Below are 21,562 nucleotides of genomic sequence, written 5' to 3' on the forward strand. Positions count from 1 at the left end.
GGAAGGAAAAAGGAAGGAAAAGAAGGAAAAAGGGAGGAAAAAACCGCCGCGCTCTCGCCCCACCTCCCATCCCTGGCCTGCGCCCTTCACCCCTTCCTCTTGCTACCACCTCCGTGTTTCCCTCTCTCGTCACAGGGAAGGGCTACGAACTCAAGAGGTTAAATCGTACAGCAGCTCGCAATAGCTTACTCGTGCAAGTGAAAAAGACAGCATAAGCTTTTCCTAAGCCACATACTTGCCTAGCCCTTGCTTTTTCCTACTAAAAAAGTGCAGTCCTGCAAAACCTCTTTTATTAAAACAAAATTTTAAACATCGCTGTCACTAGGCAATGCTTGCGAACGTAAACAGAACCAATGTACCCCCGTTGAAAAAGGGCAGTCCTGCAAAATCTCTTTTATTAAAACAAAAATTTTTTTAAATCCCTGTCGCTAGGAAATGCTTCCGAACGCAAACAGAACAGATGTACCCCCATTTCCCACAGCAAAACATAATACGTTTCCGGGAAGGGCACCAGACCGGAACGCCGTGATGCTGCAGCTGCTCCTCTACAGGAAAAGAAGGTTCAGAGAGGCTGACCCAGCTTCCGAGCCTCTGCTTCCAGAACAGCAGCTTTCGGCTCCCTGACCACAGCTGCTAAGGAGCGAGACAGCTCTTGGTGAAGGTCTGACAGCTCCTGGCTGGTCTTGGCACAGCGCTCGATATAGTCCTGCTTGTATTTTCGTTCTTGTGCCAGCTGCGTCTGCAGAAGGGACACCTGAAAGAGGCAAAAGGCCGAGCTCAGACAAGCCCACGCTCTTAGGACCATCCGTAGCTCCACAGATCCGGCCGTCAGGGAAGACGCACCCTCCAACTCCAGCCCTGACAAACATGTTGTCCTTGTGGAATGGGAACTAAGAGGTTGCCAGAGCCACCCTGAACTGAGCTCAGATTACCGGCAATTCCGAGTTTCTTTCTGGCATACCATTCACAAGGCACAACACCGAGACGTGACATGCATATTAAAGAGAGAGGTTTCTACAGGATTTTGTAACCCAACCCTTTTTTTCAAAGGAGAGATTTGGGCTGCTGCCACCTTAGTTCCACCTGCTTTCTCCTCAGCAGGAGGACTGCTGCTTACACAAGGTAGTGAAGAACCGTTCTGTTACGATCTACTTTAGAAACCCGACAGCTAGCACATGAAACGGGAGAAAACTCTCACTCTTCCTAACTTCAGAGCACAGCCCGGGGGGCAAAGGAGCCTTAAAGGACTGCTGAGGCCTTCAAAATCCTCAAACTCTTATTACTTCCTGGCAACAGCGGGTTGTGCCTGCTGGGCTTTTTGGTGGGAGAGACCCAGCTGCTCTCGCCTCCTGTCAGCATTGCAGGGCAGCGCAGCCACAGCAGCTCTGGCATGTTGCCCTCTGCCTGCTTTGGAGCGGAGGAGATGCCAGCACTGGGAGCAGCGCTCGGTGCTTTGCTGTTTCGGGGAGAACAGCTCAGGCCAGAGGTTCTCCTCTGTTTTCAAAGTGACATGTGCTTTGCCAAGGGCTCTGTCCCACGTGGGAATGCCATCCCCAACCTCGAGCTAGGAGTACGAAAATATTCTTTCTTGGCAAATGAACTCAAATAACAGAAGCAATTCCTAAAGGAGTTTTATGGCTTATGGAACCTGCTCCGTTCGAATTACGATACCAAGGTCTGCCAACGTAAAGCCAAACCAGACAAAAAGAGGGTCCCTAATCTGCTAAGCATCTCGAGCAGACTAGGTGGGAAACTCGGGCAGCCAGCTCCGGAAGGGGAACGCGAGGTGCCGAATTAGAAGCCGGTAGCGCGCACGGAAAGCAAGACGTCGGAGGGACTTCACAGCAGACGATACGCGTAGGCTAGGGAACACCACCCCTGAAGAGAGGGACAGCTCTGACCTTCTCTCTGAAATAATAAGGGCACCTTTGTGCAACGGGGCTTGGAAGCCTCCCACGCTTTGGTAGGTAACCCAGAGGTATGCGTGGGAGAAGTGGCCATCTGCTGCTAAGAGCATCTCCCAGGAAGGGGGAGATCACGTTCCAGTTCCGCTGTTTCCCAGACCCAGAGGAGTGCCCCAACTAGCCAGCTGAGGACGATTCTTTGAGCAGAGCACCTTCACTTTCCTGCCGAACTGCTGGAGCAGGTCCACAGTGCAGGCAGACACAACCGTCACAGGGGGAAGGGGGTTCAATCCGTTATCTGTAGCAACAGAACTTCAGGCGCTGAGGCTTCCTGGTGAAAACACCCTTAAGGTATAACTTGATGGCTTCAGCGGTACGCTCGGCTCACTTGCCAGAGCGGAGCACCGTGTACTTTACTCGCATAAATCTTACAGGCATTTTGCCCTGAACACCTGCGAAGATTCACCTCCTCAGGGAGACCAGGGCATACCAGACCCTTAAAAGCACGTGGAAGAGGAGCCTGGCGACTGCTGCTACTGCCAGTACCGCTGTCAAGGGATGGGATAGGGTTCAGGAGCTGGGACGTACATTCTTACGCTGATAAAACAAGCGTCCACGCTGCGCTTAGGTCTCCGACTCGGTCCGATACTGGGATCGTGATTAGCGCAGCATAGCAATAGGAGACTAACGGTTGCCCGAAGGCTGTAAGCTCTGGCGCTGCCTCAGATCCCTGGAGCTCTGATAGAGTGCAAGCTCTACCGTTAACGGAGTCAAGGGAAAATGGAAGCCGTCAACAAGATGAGTAAGACTCAAGGGGAACATCCTTAGAATCTTCTCCATATTCAGGCGAGTGCCAGTTCTCTGAATTTCCTCCAATCCCTCTCCCACCACGCCTGACCTCTAGGCAAGCCAGAGACTAGACCTAGGTGCATGATGTTGTTTGGCCATGGCCAACAGATGTGTCTGACTGACTGGGTATTTCCACTGCCTGGTGTACTCACTTCCCGACAGCCAAACAAAACTCGGGCTGTAGCATCGTGCAAAGCTGTGCCCCTCAGTACAGCCACGGCAGCTTTTGACGAGAGCTTTCCTACTCCTCACCTGGTTCTGCAACTCAGCTAATCGACGACTGCAGTGAGCGTGAGACTCCTCCTGCGAAGAAAATGCAAGGATTTCCTTTTGGTCTCCAGTTTGGCCAGGGCCATGGTCTACGTTCCACTTCTCTTAGGTCTATACTGGGGGGATGCTGCCACTGGGATTTGCCACTGTTCCTCTGTATGGCCAGACCCTCCTCCCACCAAGGAAGATTCTGTTCTCACCTGTCTAGAAGCAGCCATCTTGTGCTGGTCAGACAGCAAAAATCCGCACGCATCTGGCAGCGACCGACCACTGTGATATCTCTTCAGTCTCCTCCGTTCACGTTCCACCTGCACGTTGGTGATAGGAGAAAGGGTCACAGAAACCTGCCACCAAACAAGGAGCAAAAGGAGCTCTGGACATCATGGCAAGGAGATTTCTGCTCTGCTCAGAGGCTGTTAACTGCCCCAGAGAATGCTGCGGGCAAAAAGCACTCGAAGTAGGCTATGGAAGAGAAAGAGCAAGAGGAAACAGTTCCTGACACAAGAGTGTCAAACGTGCGTGTATGGGGACACTGGGGCAGGAAGGGTGGGACCGGAGCGAATGCGCATTTGTGAAGGCAACGGGGTGCCAGAAGAGAGAGAAAATACAAAAGCGTGCGTCCACAGGGGGAAGTGGGAGAGGGAAGGAAACAAGCAGAGGACTCCAAAGTGCTGTCTGTGGAAATGTGCTGTGATCCAGAGGACCGTGAGGCTTTGCAGAGGCAGTGAAAGCCTGTTTTACCTGCTCGAGAGTCCTCCTGAGCTCAGCATTGAGTTGCTTCAGCTCCGCCTTCTCCAGTTCCAGCCTTGCAACTGCTCGCTGCAGACATTCCAGCTGCTGTGACAGGAGTCTCTTCTCCGAGAGCCACGATAGCTGCTCCCCTTCTGCAATAGCCTGCTGGGTATACAGAGAGGAGTTTATGTGAGCTGGTGCCCCATAAAGGTTAGGAGGGACAGAATCGACAAGTCGGGGAGAGTGACCGGACTCGGGAATGGACAGTGCCAAGTCCCTTCTGCTCCTCCTGGTTGACGGGCCAAAACAACACACTCTCTTCCTAGGGGCCCTCCTCCCGATCGCCGTGGGGAAATCCACACAGATTTGCCTTCCGGCCTTTTGGACCGCAGCACAAGTACATCCTGAATGCGCAATGAAGCCCTTCACCTGATCAGGCAACGGTACGAATGCCGTTATTTTTAATACACTGGAAAAGCTGTACCTCCGAAATCGACATCTCTGAAAGCATCCTCTAAGCACCGTCAGCGTAGCTGCTGTGCAACCATCGTTACAAAATTCTGCTAAGGTCAGTCCCTTAGTTTGGTCAGCTGTGCCCCTTCCTTTCCGTGCCAAACCCCAACCACGACACGTTGGCTAAGCTTGCCTACACAGGAGAGAACCAGTTACCCATCCCCAACGTCTGGGCTTGGGGTAACTCTAACAGCAAGCTCCGTAGTTCTTTCAGTAGTTCGGGGGCTGACAGAAAACACTTCAGCAGGTGAATGCCTTGAGCTACGCAGACAGGCAAGCCTGCTGGCTACAGCCGCAGTTTCTCTGGCCAAGCAGGTCATGTATTTATGGGACTATATATTCCCGTATCTTTATGGGCATCATCATTAGAATCCTTTATAGACTTTTTAGTTGACTGATGATCAGTCACACTGCCTACCTGATGATGAAACCGGTCCGTGTCCCTCTCCGAAACCATGCTCTGCAGGATGGCTATTTCTTCCCTCAGAGTCCCATTGGCCATTTCACTCTTGGTAAGGGCAAGAGTCAGTGCTTGTGCCTTCTCTTTCCATTTGACTTCTCTGCTCTCGGTCTGCTTCAAAATAGCAATCGTGCGCTCCAATTCTTCCCCATTGGCTTTCCGCTCATCCTCCAGTTGTTGCGTTAGCTCCTTCTGTCTTTGCAAGGAACGGTCTCTCTCCTGGAGAACTCGCCGCTTCTCTGCTTCCTCTTCCTCCCATTTCTGGAGTTTCTGGATTTGTTTCTGCAGGGTCTCCCCGCCATCCTTCCATCGCAAAGCTGATGTTAATTGTTTCAAGAGCTCACTCTGCCTCCTAAGCTCTTGTTCTCTCTCTGTCAGAGTCTGCTCTAAGTACCCGACTCTGTCTCTGTGGTTCTCGATCTCCTCATCCTTCTTTGTCAGAGTCGGCTGAACATGCTGGAGATCTTCCCGAAGAGCTCTTACTTCCTCTTCTAACTCTTTTAGTTCACCTTCAGCCTTGGTCTCTTGCTCCTTCTCATGCAAGGCTTCTTCCAGGAGCTTCTCTTGCTCTCTGCCATGCCTAACCTCTTCATTCTTCTTGGTTAGCCTAGGCTGGAGATTCTGCAAGGTCTTCAGTTCTTCTTCTTGGCGCTGGAGTTTTTGCATGAGAGTTTCGTTGTCTTCATCTCTCTTCCTCACCGCTTGCTCAAGCAGATCCACTTGCTGCTGGCATGATGTTAGTGCTACTTTCGTGCTTTCTTCACGAAGCCGGAACATGTTCATTTGCTCTGTCTGCCTGAGGAACTCCAAATGGTTCTCCTTCAAGATTTGGCTCATTTTGTCTAGATCCTGCTCTAGACTCTTGGCCTGCTTGCCTTCTAACTCCTTCTGCTCTCGAAGCTCCTGGACGTGCTCTTGCAAAGACACTATCTCTTGATCTCTCGCTTCTAGAGAAGATTCAGCGTATTCTAGTTTTTGCTGTACGGCTTTGGTCTGCCTCGCTGCCTCCTCCTTTTGCTGTTGAAGCTTAGAGAGAGCTTCCTCCAGAACCTCTATCTTTTCCTCTCTTTCTTTCAGAGTCAGCTTTGTTGCTTGGAGATTTGTTTGCTCAGCTTCACGCTTTTCCTCCTTTTCCTGCCACGCCTCACATTGCTTTCTAAGGGATAACATTTCTTGTTCTTTTTCCTTCAGTGCCACTTGAAGCTGCTGCAGAATTTCCTTCTGCTGTCCAGAGTCTTGCTCTTCTTTTTGGAAGGTCTCAATCAGTTCCTTCTGAGATTCAATCATTAAATCCTTTTCTTTCAGTATTGCTGTAGTGTACTCTAAGTCTCTGTGCAAGACATTCATCTGTTCTTCTGTTTTTTCCGCATAGCTCCTTGCCTGTTGCTTTTGGATGTCTAGGAGTCTGTCCTTTTCTTTTAAGGTTCCTAAGGTCTGCTCCAGTTGGTCACGGACAGTCCTTAACTGCATTTCCATGACTTCCTCAGCTTCCCGGATTTGCTGTTGTTGCGACTCAAGCTCTTGATCCTTTTCAGATAAAGAAAGGGTCATCTTTTCCAGTGTACCACGAAGCTCTTGCAGGTAGCCCTCTTGCTGTTCCTTGTACTGCTGCAAGAGTCGTAACTGATCCCTTTGAGAATCACACTCGCTCTCTCTGTCCTTAAGAACTGCCCTCAGGTGTCCAAGGCTCGCGTGCAGAGATTTCGCCTGTTCTCTCTCCATTTCCAGCGCTTGGATCTGCTGGGTCAGAGACAGAAGCTCCAAATTCTTCTCCTTCAAGTTTCCTTTCATATGATCAAGATCCACCTGCAGATTTCTCACTTGTGATGCACCGTCTCGTTCTAGAATCATTATTTTCCCCTCCTGGAATTGGATCTCCCGGTCTCTCTCCTCCAGCTCTTCGCTCATCTTGCTGACAGCAGTCCTCAGCATTTCTCGCTGCTTCTCCAGCTCCCGTATCTGTTCTTGCTGGGATTCAACCTCCTGTTTTTTCTCTGTTATGTCCTTGATAACCTCACTGAGAGTAGTTTCGTGCATTTCTTTCTGGTTCTCCAGCCTTCTCACCTGTTCCTGGTACAACTTCATTTCTCCCTCCCTCTCCGACAGGATGGCAGTCATACGAGTGAGACTCTCCTGCAAAGCTTTTCTCTGTGCTGCCTCTTTTTGGAGCATCTGGATTTTCTCCCGCTGCGTTTCCACTTCCTCGTTTTTGATTTTTAAGATAGACAATGTAGTCTGAAGTTCTTGTTCAAGGCAGCGATTCCTATCTGTTGCTGCATTTGCTCGGGTTTCGGAGGCTGTGACCGATTCCTGAAGAAGTTTCATCTCCCGTACCAGTTCTTCTTTAACGGCTCGCAGTCCGTCCCGTTCCTGCTGCAAAACAGTGACAAAGAGGTTCAATAATTCCACCCATGTATGTTTGCTTTTCGTACTAGATTTGAACTCCTGCTTCAGTGGCAGTCAGGGGCTGCCCCCTCCCTCCCTGCCTCTCGGGATGTTGTAAGACCTTTCCTGCGCCACCCTTTCGGTTGCGTCTTTCCCAGCTTACTCGGCCAGTCCCGTCTTCCTTTTTGCCCTTCTCCGAACCTCTTCCAGCTCGAGCGTGTTCTTTTGGGGAGGAGCTGCCAGAACTGCAGCCAGGATTTAAAGTCCAGACTAACCATGATTTAGGCAGTGGCACGATGATGTTCTCTCTGATAGGGAGGGAGGAAGGGAAGACAGAACAACCCCAACATGGGAGTTCCCGTTGTTGGGGTTGGGCGTTGGGGTTTTTTTTGGACCTCTACCGTGTAGAGTTTTCATGGTACCATCCTCTAGAACCCCACTGTGCCCTCTTGAAGGAGTAGCGGTCAGATCACAGACACAGTTACGGTGTTCATGTTCTCTTCAGGCTGCAACGCGCTTCCTGCCTTTCTCAAACCTACACTGTGGTAGCCTCTCGCATTCCAGGCCCTGTCCCTCACGGCACAAAGGTCTCATGGCTGCCAAGGCATCGCTCCTCTTTACAAAGGGGTATCGAAGAGACGCTTCCACCCAGACGGACAGTGTCCAGAGAAGCACTGCCAATAAGGAGCCCAGAAGAGTAAAAAAAACCACACAAATTCTCCTTTCACGGTCTCTACCTCTTGCTTGGCACTTTCCACTCTCGTCCGTTCCTCCTCTTGTTGAGCTTGCATGGCAGCAACTTTCTGCTTCATATCAAACAGCTTCTTCTCGTGCTCCCTTTCTGTCTCTGCCTTCTCCTTTTCCCACTGCTCCAGCATCTCCTGTAGCTCTGAATGGTGCCCTTCCCGCTCGCTTGCCTGATGAGGGGAGAAAAAGACTTCAGGAGGGAGTCCCAGCCAAGCTTCTCAAAAAAATGGGAAGCTTCATCCCTCCCACAAACCCCCACCTCGACAGCGCACAGTAGTGGCTTTGTGCCCTCCATAAATCATGTCCTATCAAGGAACTTAAAAGGAGGGTCAAGCTGGTGGAAGAAGAGGAGATGTTACCTTCCCCTCTCTGGCGGCTGCCTGTTTCCTAGCACCTCTCGCCTACGGGATTTCCCTCTAGTCTCAGAGTCTCTATTTTCAAAGCTCAACTCCATTCTCATCAAGGAGAAGATGCAGATGGACTGCAGGGTGAGAAAGAGGCCAGCACCCCGATGCCCTAGTCACAAGACGGGCCACGAACTCAAGTTCAAGCCCAGGAACGAGGGGCTGTTCCATCTGTTCTGTATGCTTTGAGCCCAAAGATAACACCTCTGTCAACCGTGAAAGGACAGAAAGAAAGGAACAAAGTTCCCACGACTGCAGTTGGCAGGAAAGTTAGGAGTCTACTTCATGGTAGACAGGAGTCTGGTAAGATCCTACCCCTTTACTGCCATGCCTTGGGTGGGGACCACCCAACCTTCTGCTCAACTCGTCTTAGGCCCACACGGAATCCGTGGCTTGCATTTACTGTCCCGGCATAGTCCTGTAGGTCTTCACGTGCTTTCAAGTGCGAGCTCTTGGCTCTGCTGCCTGGCCTAGCAACGCGTGGCCTATGACAGACGCTTGCTGCCATTTCACACGCTCAGGCTATTATTCTTCTAAAGCCAGCCCACAAAGCTTGCCTCAAGACTTCAGAAGCATATTGTTTCCTACCAGCTCTTGCAGGAGCTTGTTTATTTCCACTTCGTGATCCGTTTCCCGAAGTTTGAGGGTATCGTTATACTGCTCTTCTGCCCGCAAGAGCTGTTGCGCCATGTTTTCCCGTTCCTGCTTCATGAGAGATCTCTCTGCTTCCAGCTCACATTGAAGGCACTTCGCTTCCCCTGCAAACGTGACAAATGGCAAGATTCAGGGCCTACACAAACAGCGGTTCTGACTTCACTAACCGTAAGCCATTTGAATTTCAGTGTAGGAGGGATCTGTCCCCAGCTCCTTCACTCCTTAGAAGCACTGCAGACGGAGAGCTATTTTTATACCATCCTCCCTAGGCAGGGGGGTCACCAGAAACAAAGCACATGAGGCTCTCACCTTGTATCACCTCCTTGGCCTGCCTGACTGTCTGAAGTTGGATTTCAAGCTGACCCCTGGCGATCTCCAGCTGACATAAGCGCTGCTGAGCCTCAAGCAGGCTGGATTCCAGGGTCTCCCTCCCGGCCCTACAAGAGGCCAATACGGAGAGAAATGAGTTTCTTGCTCCTGACGCCCACAGGGAGTTAGTCCAGTAGGAGCTGGTTCAAGATCCCTACCCCTCAGTTCGGAAAATGGGTTGCATGGAAACTGGTATACAGAAGGCATATTTCTGCCATTTAAAAGAGCAATGCAGGCCCCTCCGAGGGAATGCCCAGGCTTTACTTATGACCTAGCGTAACACAGAAAGCCCAGCCGAGTTTGATCTCCATCGCCAAATCTTAAATTGCTATTGTCTGATCTATGACGCACGGGTAGCTGTGCTCACAAAGTCTGTGCCAGCAAGCAAAAGCCCAGCCTCTGCTCACAGCCCTTTGCTCATCGTCACTTCCAGGTTGCTCTGCAGGGGCGCAGAGTAAGAGCATCTCCCTGGCTGACTCGTGACTTTTTGATGCTGTTCGTAGTGTACGTACAGGGAGGTGATCTTCCAGACTCCCTATATTTCAAAGGGACTAAAGCAATACATCAGATGATACAGTAAAAGCTCATGCTTGTAAGCAGCATTTGTAAGAAATCTGAACTAGATTTTACCTGAACAAGGACTACCTGAAAGGAGAGACAGGTAGCCTTCAGTTTAAACTCTTGGAAGTTCGCGAGAAAAACTTGCTACTTTTCTCTAAGCGTTGCTAACTAAGCAGGCAGTAGCCCAAATGGCTTGCCGCTCTTTAAAATGGAAGTTGTAGTACTGCGGAGGCAAATTGTTACATCCATAGACTTCAACCAGCTGCTGCGTATGACACACAGGACTCTGCAACCAGGAGCTGAAGTTGCCTCCCTGATCTAACACGGCGTCCTGTGTGCCAGGTTCCTACCATACACAGCACTGCCTCACTAGAACAGGCGTGCAACCAGGATAACATCCTTCAGGGTAAAGGGGCACCCGAGTGGTACAACACTAAGACCCACAACAGTAGGATTTCACTGCTTTGATGGACGATGGAGGATGTATCTTCAAGAAGGAGAACAAGCACATATTTCTGACTACGCCAATGTCTGGCAGTCCAAAGTAAATATGCTCCATTTTAAGGATAAATCAAAGTCAGTCTCTAAAACAGAACAGAGAAGATAAGAGTCCAAAACTGTGACGACAACAACAGGCTCTTGAGAACAACATCTGGCAAGAATAGTTGCTGCAGCCCAATAATTGACAGAACATAATTCAGCTGGATCAACTAAGAGGAGCTGGAGCTCAGAAGCAGCAGCAGCTCTCAAGAAACAGACTGAGTCTAAATGGTGTTTATCAGCCTTGCTAACAACATACTCTGGAGTGGTAAGGCGTCAAAGTCAAGAAGCGTGACAAACAATCTCGCATTTGTACAGCTCTGCAAGGTCAGGAGTCTTCTAAAAAAGACCTGAGAGGAGGACAAACATCTCCATACGTTGGGTAGTTTGGGGTTGGTTTTTTTTTTTAAAAGCAGAACTTGTCACACGTGATCTTAGAAACCTGATCCAGCAGAAGGACAAAATCTTGTTCCTGCCCTGCATAAACTCCTCCATGATGTCTATCTCAAAACAGCACGTGGTAGGGAGTACCGGACCCACACATCAATGATGGGCAACAATTCCCGCAGACTGGCGAGCATTCAAAAGAGGCTTCCCTGCTGCTGGTGTAACCAACTCTAGGTCCTGCACCACAGGTAACAAGAGTTAGACTAGAAACAGTAGGCCCTCAAGATTTTCAGCACGAGCCTCTAGCTTCACCCTAAATGGCAGTGTCCTACTCGCAATGTCCGTACGTAATAGACTTGAATTCTGAAGATCCCCTGTCAAACTACTTGATAAGGAACGATCCAAGTTCAAACGCGCAGAACGAGAAACCGAAACCAGAGAGAAGCTTTGGGTTTCAGTAAACATCTGCATGGTTTAATTACTACTCAATGCAGAGCCAAGGTACCAGATACTGAGGAATTACGCTGGCTTGCTTTGGACTTCACACAGGAACGTGCAAGGGGGCATAAACATGAGCCCCAGGCTCAGGAGAGCTTTGTTAGCTTTAGCTGTCAGAAAAATAACATTCAAACCATGCTGTACTGGTTTGGGTTTTTGGTTTGGTGTTTTTTTTTTTTCTCGAGATTCCTCCATTTTCTGTCCATGGAAGGTGAAAATAGCTGAAAAGCATACAGGATGCAATGAACCCTCGTGTCATGATTATCACCTCTATAATTACAGACATTAAATAATCTCCTGCCTAGGGTCTCCCCCCTGCCTTTACCTGGCCTCTGCCAGCTGCTCTGCAAGGCCTCGTCTGTCCCGCTCCGTGGCTGCCAGTCGCACCTCTAAGGCAGCCTTCTTGTGCGCCAGCAATTCCTTCTCTTTGGATACGTTGGCCAGTGCTTGTCCTTGGCGAGAGGACTCCTGCCGCAACTGCTCCAGACCACTGCTAGCTGACTCTTGCTGGCGGTGAACCTGAAAGCAGGACAAAATACAGTTAGAGTCCCTTCTCTGGAGTTCTGTGCAGAGCCAGCCAGCGCCACTTCTGAATCAGCTAGAGGAGAAAGAGCTCCGGTACTCTGGCCTGAAAGTTTAAGAGCATCTGCTTCGTGCCGCCCTAACACCCTGGGCTGCCAAAAGGCACTAGGGCTGTTAACCTGAAAGCGATGTGTAAGGCCCTGCTGGGTTGCCTGGGACCAGACGGCCCCTTCAGGACAAACGTACACACCCAGACCACATCTTTTCACGCAAAAATACCACATCTTCCACAACTGCCACCTTGCAAACTAAAATTCTATCAGAATCTATTCCAGTGCTGGGAATTTTCAGGAACCGTTGAGCAAGAGCAACTTTGCTTGCCGAACAAAGTGGAAATACACATGGTTTCTCCTTCTAGAAGAAGAAAAACCAACATCAAAGCGTCACCTTGTCGCAGAACACCACCACACACCTACTTCAGTGTGTACGGCAGTTGGATGCAATGAGGTGATCCTTGGCAGGGAAACAGTCCTTGTGGTGAGCAGTGTCATTTAGTGATTTACGGAAGTCCGGCTGGTGTGGCCAAAGAGATGGTAGACTCTACTTGGACAGTAGTTCGTGTCAACAATACTGTCTACTTGTCTTACACAAACAAGTTGCCCAATAGACCTTGCTGGCATTCAAGCCTGAAGACTAACCGTGATTTTTCAGCTTGCTTCTGCAGTGATGCCAATACACCTCTGATGGGTATTTGCCAAACAGACCACGTACTCCAAAACTAAGACTGTCTAACAGGGAACAGACCTTCAGAAACAAACAATTCTCCTCTCAAAGTTACCCCATAAGACCTAAGATTGTACATTATGAAACCGACACTGAAATGATGGCAAACTCCCTAGTCTCCTCCAGCGATGCAATTCTCCCAAGCTCTTTTTCCACTCTACCAAAACCAGTTAGTCCAGAGTAAACAGTCTTCTGTGACCACCTCTTTCTCAGCTTCTCCCTCAAAGCCTAACGAGGATCTAGCAATTCAAAGCAGCATGTAGGTCGTAAAATACAGTTTCAACAATTTCAGGGTGCCATTCCCGTTCTTAGCAGTACAAGACAGCAGACACTGACTCGCCGCTTTGTCCCGCCCTCTAGGCCCCAACAAGCCGAGCCTGGAAAGTTGCAGACTTCACAACAAAAAGCATAAATAGAAACATGCAGCCCCAGGGGTTTTTGGCCTCAGAAAATGGGTGAAGAGCTACCCTGTTTGCTTCTTTCGACGCATGTGAGAGTAGTAGCCTCACGCAGATTCGTGGGCAAGGCAAATCACCTCTCTGCAGCTTATCAAAAGCCAAAAAAGAGGCCAACACAGACAGGTGGATTAAAGGAATCTGTAGAAGCAGAGGACGACCCAGAGAATTGCACAACAGCTCTGCAAGCCATCAACACGCTTCCAGAAGGAAGTAAACAACGCCGCCTGACCCCCAGCGCTACCAAGTGTCTCCTTGACAAAAAACACTGCAGAATCCAACAGATACAGCTTCACTGAGCCAAGCAGCCAAAAGCCCACCCAGAAAGCACCAGGTTTTTGGTCTCACCTCAATGAGTTTCTCTTGGGTTTCTGCCTTCTCCTCTGCCAGCATCCTCAGCTCTGCCTGCAGCCCCTCCTGTTGCTCCTCTGCTTTCTTCAGCAGCTGCTCCAGGTGGGCTTTCTCTGCGCTCAGCGCCTCATTTGTTCTTTCACACAAGTTCAGCTTCTCCTGGCCAGAGATCTTTGCTCTCTCCATCTCGTCCACTTTGCCTGACAGAACGTCATGCTCTTGCTCCAGCTACAATCGCAGAAGCACAGAGGAAATAAAATAACAGTAAGATTTACTCTGTAGGAGCTTTGGCTTGGACAGAGAAAAGAGCAACGTTTCCATATTCAGACAGTCATACTGTCCGAAGGCAAGAAGCCTGAGAAGCAGCAGCAGCAGCAGCTGGAGACAAACACCTGGCAAGATCTTTGACAACTCTGCTCACCTGCAACACAAGTTTGTTCAGCTGCACCTTATCCAACGCAAGAGCTTCATTGATACTGCTCACGTTCGCTGCTGCAACGTGTAGATCGGCTATTTCAGCAGTCAGCTTATTCTGAGCCCCTGTCAACTCTGCTACTGACTGCTCTGCCTGAAGAGACAAAAGAACAACATGACAACAAAGACAGGAAAATCCCTGACCTCAAGCAGCAACTCCAGATCCCCTGTTGTGTCTCTGACACACTCCCAGTTCAGCGTTCCCAACAAGCACGTGGGCACTAACGACACCGCAGAGCCTCTGTGGTCCGATCGCCATTTTCCAAGAAGGACAACAACATTGTCCCTGTCTTCTACTGCCAGAAACAGCATCTGTGGTGGTCTTGCTATCACAACTGCCTCTCCCACAAGTGCTGCCTCGGAATAAGGTGACCATACCTTTTCCAGTGCCACGGTAAGCTCGTGTTTCTCTTGCTTCAGCAGATCCCTCTGAAGGTGCGATTCCTCCAGCATCTCTCTTGCGACTACCAACTCGCTCTGCAATAATGAGTGTTCTCCTTCAAGTGCAGCTAAGTCCTTCAGTCTATCAGAAGGGGAAAGACAAACAAGTTTTTTAACGTAAAAAACATTCTCATTTCCAAAACCACGAGTATAGAATCATAGAATCATTTAGGTTGGAAAAGACCTTTGAGATCATCGAGTCCAACCGTAAACCTAACGCTGCCAAGTCCACCACTAAACCGCGTCCCTAAGCACCACACTCTACACGTCTTCGCAATACCTCCAGGGATGGTGGCTCAACCACTTCCCCGGGCAGCCTGTCCCAATGCTTGACAACCCTTTCGGTGAAGAAATTTTTCCTAATATCCAATCTAAGCCTCCCCTGGCACAACTTGAGGCCGTTTCCTCTCGTCCTATCACTTGTTACTCGGGAAGAGAGACCGACACCCACCTCGCTACAACCGCCTTTCAGGTAGCTAACAGCTTCCCGCCTGTTAGTTCTCCCTCTCCTCTTTCGTACGTTGGACACAAGACTTTCCAAAGTTCTTCTTTGGGTAAGACAGACTTTTAAAAAGTCCACCTTAATAGTCCCACAATTACTTTTGCCTTCAGCAGTGAACTGATGAAAGAGCTGGCAATCTATCTGGGGAGATGTGTACGAATTTCCCAAACTAATAATCACAGGATCACAGGATGATTCAGGTTAGTATGTGTGATGTTGCAAAATGGCACTCCTTGCCCCAAAGGCCTTCTGCGCTCAGTCTAGCGTGGAAACGGCAGTACGGAGGGGCTACATTGCATATGATGGTCCTGTGCAAATTCCTCCCAACTCCTTTAGCACAGCCCTGGGTAGCAAAAGGGCTGTACAAGAGACACAGCTCTCTTTACGCTGGTCTCCATTTCTCACCAAGAATCAGTTAACAGCAAAAACACTGTAATACGCCATCTCTTTTCCAGTCCTGCCTTACTCACAAGAGCTTCTGTCTGTCAGACGGTTTTTTCTGTCCGTTCTGTTGAAGGCAATAGTTTGACTAGGGACAGGAACAAGGCTGTGCAGAATGGGTGCGTTTTAAACGTGAACACAGCCCATCCTATGAATCCAACGAGCACCCACAGAAGATAACGCTGCTAACAGCAAAGTTTAAAACACATTCACCTGTCCTGAAGCTCCTTCTTCTCCGGGTCCCCTTCGACTTGTAAGTGCATCACCTCCCAAGTCTTCCGGCTTATTTCCTCTTCCGCTTGCTGCTGTGCCTGATCCTCGAGGACAGGTCTACCCAGCGTAACGGGTTCCCAGGGCCGTACGCCACAGTTTAGGCGGGAGCAGTTTACAAGTATAGATCCAGAAAGCCTCATTTGCTCTGCCTTCAGCTCTGACAAATCTCTGAAAAAGAATCAAGAAAGAGGTAATGTTCACACCACCACCTTTATCAGCTGACTCGCTTCCGAAGCACGTAATTGCGCAACAGTAAAAGCCGGCAGGAAAGACGACATCTTCGCTGGGGACGAATCATTCCTCTGACACTTTGGGATCAGGACACATCTTGACCCTTGGGCAATGGGTCTATTTGACGGTTGAGGAATGAATCTGTTTTCTCCCCAGAGATAAGAGGAAATGTATGGAACAGCCAGAAGGCTTCGAGAATTAACTAGCGGGTCAGGCGTACTCTACGCATTAAGGAAAGCTTATCACCAAATAAGGTAAATGGCTGACGGTAACCCAGAGTTTGAAATTGCATGCTGACACCAGAAGAATTTACTGTTAGGCTACGCTATTCTTCTCTGCACAGAAGGCACCTGTGAGAAAGGAACCTCAGAGAGCCCAAGAACAAGAAAACAATCATAAAAGGGAGGGATCAAACTAAGCAACATCAACTGGAGAAATGTAATAGCAGGGTAGAGAAGCTATTCTTTCTCTCAACAGTGTTGGTACAGGAATAAGCGGATGCAAACTGACCACGATAAACGTAAGCTGGAAATGAGAAGGAAAAAATAAATATATACATATTCACGAATGATCTTTCCATCAGGAGCAGTGGGAAAGGAAAGCCAGTGAGATTTAAGGCAAACTCTATAAAAGGGGACCGCTCCACATGCTGCATGCATAGCTTTGGTGAGTCTCTCCCAACTCGTCCACATATGCCTGTGTCTGTGTTAATATGCCCAAACATCACCATAGCCAAGTTCACCTGTTCAGGGCCCCTGCATTGCTTATAGCCTGAGCCCCTCAGCTTTACCTGAAAACCAGCATCAAACAAAATGATTCTGAATATAGCCTAAGGCATGCTTAAGGCCATCGCTTCAGACTGCCAAAGGAGAAATGGTATCTTTAGCCGCAGCTAGCGTAACATCAAGGCTCAAAAAGCAGCTGTGAAGGGAAGCTGTGTTTTTTCTGCAACGAGATCTAGCCTTCACTTCTACTCACCGGTCAGTGGCAGTCTTCATTTCCAGGAAATGACAGCGGAAGGTTACCACCTGACGCCACAGGCTGAGTAGACGGCTGCGTTCACCCCTTAGGTAGCTGTCATAAAGCTAAACAGGCAAAGACAAAAAGAAATGCCAATTCAGCCTTCGCTGTCACTGTACAAGCCTTTCAGAGAGGGGAGGGTACACAACCGTCATCACCGGGTCTCCTTTAAGAACTATTCCAATCGGGGGGGGGGGCATCAAGGACTGAAGAGCCACCACAGAGGCATCCTCAGTAGACCTGCCACCTGACTGCAAAGAAGGGAACATCCACACTTCCCCTGCAGGCGCGGGTATCAACAAAGCAAACTGATCGCGATTCATCATCTCGCCTTGCAGAGGTGTCTAACAGGCTCGGTGGAGGAAGACAAAAACAAGCCCCTCCGAGACCAGTGTCAGATTTGCTTGCAACAGCCTATTGGTAAGGGAGGCCTGTGCTGTTCTTCTGTTGGCTACCCTGAATCCGAAAACACACTGACCTCTCTTCGGTCTCCACTGCTGCAGACAGAGATTTAGGAACTATTAAAAAACAGACGAGCGTTCATGGGTCACTGCCCTACAGTGCCCAGCAACAGCAAGCATTTGCCTTTGAGAACGAGCAGTACGGTCACAGCACGCGGGCATCTCCCATCACCACAATTTGCTGACACTCCTCCATCTCACACCCCTGTCTTCTGCTCATAAACACCAAGACAGCCTCAACGGTGCCACGACTTTCACACAGCAAGCTCTCCAGGCCAGAAATAAAACCCATTCTCATTCCACCCCGGCATCGCGTCTGACATTCCCGTCGCCCATCCTTACCTCACGTTCACCGCGCCACTCGCTCTCCTTCAATTCCAGCTCCTCCCGGGCCCTCATCCAATCCACCGTCAGTTTTCCAACATCTTCTTTAAGGGCTGAATTAACCTCATTCGCTTCCTCGAGGTGTTCCTGCAGGAGAGTGTTCACTTCTGCCAGATTCTCACACCTTGGAAAGGGAGAAACAGCAATGAGGTCACTGAACAACTGCTATCCACAAGCAGCGCCTCCGTGATTTCCCAACTCCCTCAACACTGACTTTGTTGTCAAACCGAGAGGCAGTAAAAGTGCTTTCTAGGATTAACTAAGATCTCTCTGTGATGGCATACTCATTTGCTTCTCCTTGCTTTAAGCCTTCTACTTCCACCTACAATTTCGGTTTCCCCTTCTACTTTGATGATGCCCACAGTTCACGTCTTGCCTCCCCTTCGTGCTGTCTGATCACTGGACGCATCACCTTTCTCTAGCACTCTCCTGACCCGCTCACCTACTGAACCACAGAATAATTTAGGCTGGAAAGGGACCTTTGGAAGTCACCCGGAATAACCCCCCGCTCAAAACAGAGCCATTCAGCACACAACACTATTACTGCACCACAGAAAACAGACTGTGGACCTCTCTCCTTTCAAAGCAGCTTGCCCAACTGCTCCCCTTGGGGAGACCAGGGAGCACTGACAGGTTTTCCCTCACTTCCACGAGCATCCAGGATACCAGGTATGAGGGAACGCTTCTTCCTTGTACCTTTGCTGCTCCTCTTCCACCTGAAGCAGTGCTTTCTCCAGGCTCTGGTCTTCTGTGGCTTCCCACCTGCCTGGAAGGGGTCCCTTCAGAAGAAAGGAAAAGTTTAGTCAAATTCTTGTCTTCCCTTCACTGCTGTGAGCATCCACCGCTTTCCGCTCCATTCGCTTGGGTAGCTCAGGAGCTCGTGGCTTCTTCCAGGCGTAACAGTGTCGTGACTATGGAGAGCAAGGGAGGGGAAGGGTGGTGCTCAATGCGAGTAGCTCTCCTCAGTCCCCCACTGTGGCACTCTCGCAGCTAGGTCTCCTTAGCTCACAACCGCGAGCGCTCACTTCGACTTGAAGCCTGGGAATGCTCTCCTACTCTCCTACCCTTTGTTCTTCCTAGGTTTACTTTAGCCGTGAAGCAGAAAGAAAAGCACATAGCCGTATGTTGAACGCCAGCATTCTTGCCTTCCAAAATGCCACGTTTCAACCCGTTCTTTTTCAGAGGCGGCCATATAACCTAACAGGCAGTGTAGCCCTCTCCTGAGCCCTAGGACAAAATGTTACGCCAGCAATAAAGCACCCTTTCTCAAAACTAAAATCCCCCTTCACAGGGTTTCCTGCACCCGCATTTCTGGGACCACTGGCTCCTCTAAGAATGGCAACTGGACAAAACACTCGCAGGCAAACTTACAGCGCTTCTTTAAACCCTCAGGCAGCAAAATCTTGCTTCCCTCTGCCATTGCTTTGGGGAGCTTGCTTTGGCCCGCCTTAACAAACGCCACCTACACGGTCTTTAGTTGGCAACCTGCACACTCACCCCTCCTGCTGCCAGCTGCTGCTCCAACTCTCGACACCGAGTCCGGTACTGCAGTACCTGGACGGAGACATAGAATGAAGATGAGCGAATGCAGCTTGTAACAGGCTCGGCTCCTCCTGCATTAGCTTTTCTCCAAGTCTTTACAGCCCAAGCACAGTACGTTTCACAGCGCTGCCGATGTGCCGATGCCGCCAACAAGAAGTCGTTACGATACAGGGAAGCTTCACTTTATCTCGTACGGAAGAAACTGAGACGGGGCTTCTTTTACGCGTACTGCCACCTGCTCATCCTAAGAGCTGCCTGCCTCGGCCCGGGGCCGCCCCAAACCACCCCCGCCGGCTCGGCTCCTGCCTCTGGGACGGCCCCCTGCTAACGTGGCCCAACAAAGGCGCCTGCGAGCCGGGCATCTTTATTTCAGCACGGACAAGCCCTCACGAGAGGCTCGGCAGGGTGACAGCGGCAGGGCCAGGCGCCCAGCGGGCCGGGCCGGGCCGGGCGGAGGAGGGCGGCTCCCGGGGCCTCCCCCGAGCTGCGGGCTCGGCGCCGTCCCGCCCGCGGCAGCGCCGGGGAACGCCCCGGGGAGGGCCCCGCTGGGGCCGCGCCTTCGCCCCCCGACATCGCCGCCGCCGCCGCCGAGGCCCCTCTCAGCGCTGCGCGGGCGGCCCGGGCACCCCGGCCCCGCCACCGCGGCCCGTCCCCGGGCAGCTCCCCGCCGGGCCGGCGCCCCCGCTCCTCACCTTCGCCTGCAGCTTCCGCACCAGCACCGCTTGCCGGTGCTGCGCCTCCTCCGAGCTCTGCAGCCGGCGCCGCACGGAGGCCTGGCTCCGCGCCGCCATGCCCCCGCTCTCCAGCCGGGCTCCGCCCGGGGGCTGCTCCGCGGCCTGCCCCGGCGGACCGCGCTCAGGCGCCTGCCGCGGCGGGCGCAGCGGCTCACCCTGCCGGCCGGGCGCGACCGGGCGCCGGGCGGGAGAGCCGGGCTCGCTCGGGGCCGCTCTGTGGCAGCGCTTCCCTTCTCGCTTCTCCCTTCTCGCTCCTCGCTGAGGGTGCGGCGTTGGGCTGCGGTGCTGCCGCGGGGGAGAGGCCGCCCCGGCAGCCGTTCGCTCCAGCGCGTTCCGCTCAGAGACCGTTAAGGGCCCCGCAGAACGCTGGGGGCAAAAAGCGCCCCCGGTGCAGGCTGGGAGAGAAGGAGCGCGAGGAAAGCCCAGAGGGTCGGATGGCGGGGGCTGGGGCCACTGGGGCGAGAAGGGTGGGACCGCAGGGACCGTGGAAAAGGTCCATCGCCCAGGGAAGCCAGCTGAAGAGCTGGAACTCGCTACGAAAAGCTCCAACTTCAGCCCCTGGAGCCGGAGTTCCCATCTAGTACGAAACCCAAGCCATACATAGGTGGAATGACTGAAGCTTTCGCTCCCTGTTGTGCAGCAGGAACGGGACAGACTGCAAGCAGTGGGAGAAAAAACGGCATGGCAGAGAAAAGTTCAAATTTACAGGACAACGAACTCTGTGAATTAAGCTTTATTTCATGAGCCCGTGAAGAAACACAACAAACACACACGACAACCAGGGCTCGGTCCCCTTTGCCCGGGCTACTCTCTTACGTGAATTCACCGAGGCACTACTCAAGCCATGATGTTTCAAAACTTACAACCCGTAACACTTAAAGTCGTGGGCTTATGGCGGGGGGGGGGGGGGGGGCGGGGGGAAGAACAAAAATAAAAAACCACCAAAAAAAGACTTTGTTTTTCCCTAGTGAGAGTGCTCATCCTTCCTCCTCCGTCACCGCGCGGGCATCCCCTGTATCACACTGTGAAGCACAAAAGCCCCAGCAGTCCAGCTGCTGTTGAATCTCCTTCAAAGGCTTTTTGGCTAAGCTGCTGTTTTATACCTTCCAGCTTGGAAGTCTGGTCTATACCATCTCCAAAAGTCAGCAGATTCTGACAATACTGCCAGGCAAAGATGGTGGCTGCAGGAGACAGCCAGCTGCAGGTGCTAATGGCTGCATCATGGCCCTTTAGCTCTTTCTGGCCACCTGTGCTGCCTACCTGGTGCTCCCCCTTCAACCCAAAGGCGCTGCTCCCAGCATACATCAGGCCTTAGCGTGGGCTGGGCTAGCCAAAATCTGAGCAGGAGTTGAGTGAACAGTCACGCTCCACCCCTTGGTGTAGTCAAACATCTAGCGAACCCGCTGCTTTGGCGAGTGGAGGTACCGTTACTCCTCTTGCCTCGCCTCCAGGGATCTGAGGCAGCGCCAGAGCTTACAGCCTTCGGGCAACCGTTAGTCTCCTACTGCTATGCTGCGCTAATCACGATCCCAGTATCGGACCGAGTCGGAGACCCAAGCGCAGCGTGGACGCTTGTTTTATCAGCGTAAGAATGTACATCCCAGCTCCTGAACCCTATCCCATCCCTTGACAGCGGTACTGGCAGTAGCAGCAGTCGCCAGGCTCCTCTTCCACG

At 51.3% G+C, this 21,562-nt stretch overlaps 1 protein-coding gene across 1 annotated transcript; it reads right to left on the reverse strand.

The window, feature by feature from the left end:
• Positions 1–562: 562 nt before the first annotated feature.
• LOC138688266 (centrosome-associated protein CEP250-like) lies at positions 563–19,726 on the reverse strand. Its single transcript, XM_069799541.1, has 21 exons — positions 19,544–19,726; positions 19,109–19,165; positions 18,454–18,522; positions 18,308–18,390; positions 17,570–17,735; positions 16,725–16,831; positions 15,456–15,683; positions 15,268–15,348; positions 14,237–14,381; positions 13,806–13,952; positions 13,382–13,612; positions 11,599–11,792; positions 9,228–9,355; positions 8,853–9,022; positions 8,266–8,341; positions 7,851–8,050; positions 4,678–7,101; positions 3,765–3,920; positions 3,224–3,367; positions 3,006–3,056; positions 563–754 (listed from the first exon to the last, which is right to left on the reverse strand). The coding sequence occupies exons 1-21, from the start codon at positions 19,724–19,726 to the stop codon at positions 563–565; spliced, it is 5,232 nt and encodes a 1,743-aa protein (XP_069655642.1).
• Positions 19,727–21,562: the final 1,836 nt, after the last annotated feature.

The sequence above is a fragment of the Haliaeetus albicilla genome, chromosome 2 (assembly GCF_947461875.1).
Source record: "Haliaeetus albicilla chromosome 2, bHalAlb1.1, whole genome shotgun sequence".
Taxonomy (NCBI): Eukaryota; Metazoa; Chordata; class Aves; order Accipitriformes; family Accipitridae; genus Haliaeetus; species Haliaeetus albicilla.

Coding starts and splice junctions, on each gene's coding strand:
- LOC138688266 (XM_069799541.1), bottom strand. CDS start 19,726: ATGTCGGGGGGCGAAGGCGCGGCCCCAGCGGGGCCCTCCCCGGGGCGT. Junction 19,166..19,543: donor GTCACCCTGCCGAGCCTCTC/GTGAGGGCTTGT, acceptor GTCTCCGTCCAG/GTACTGCAGTACCGGACTCG. Junction 9,023..9,227: donor GGCCAAGGAGGTGATACAAG/GTGAGAGCCTCA, acceptor TCACGTTTGCAG/GGGAAGCGAAGTGCCTTCAA.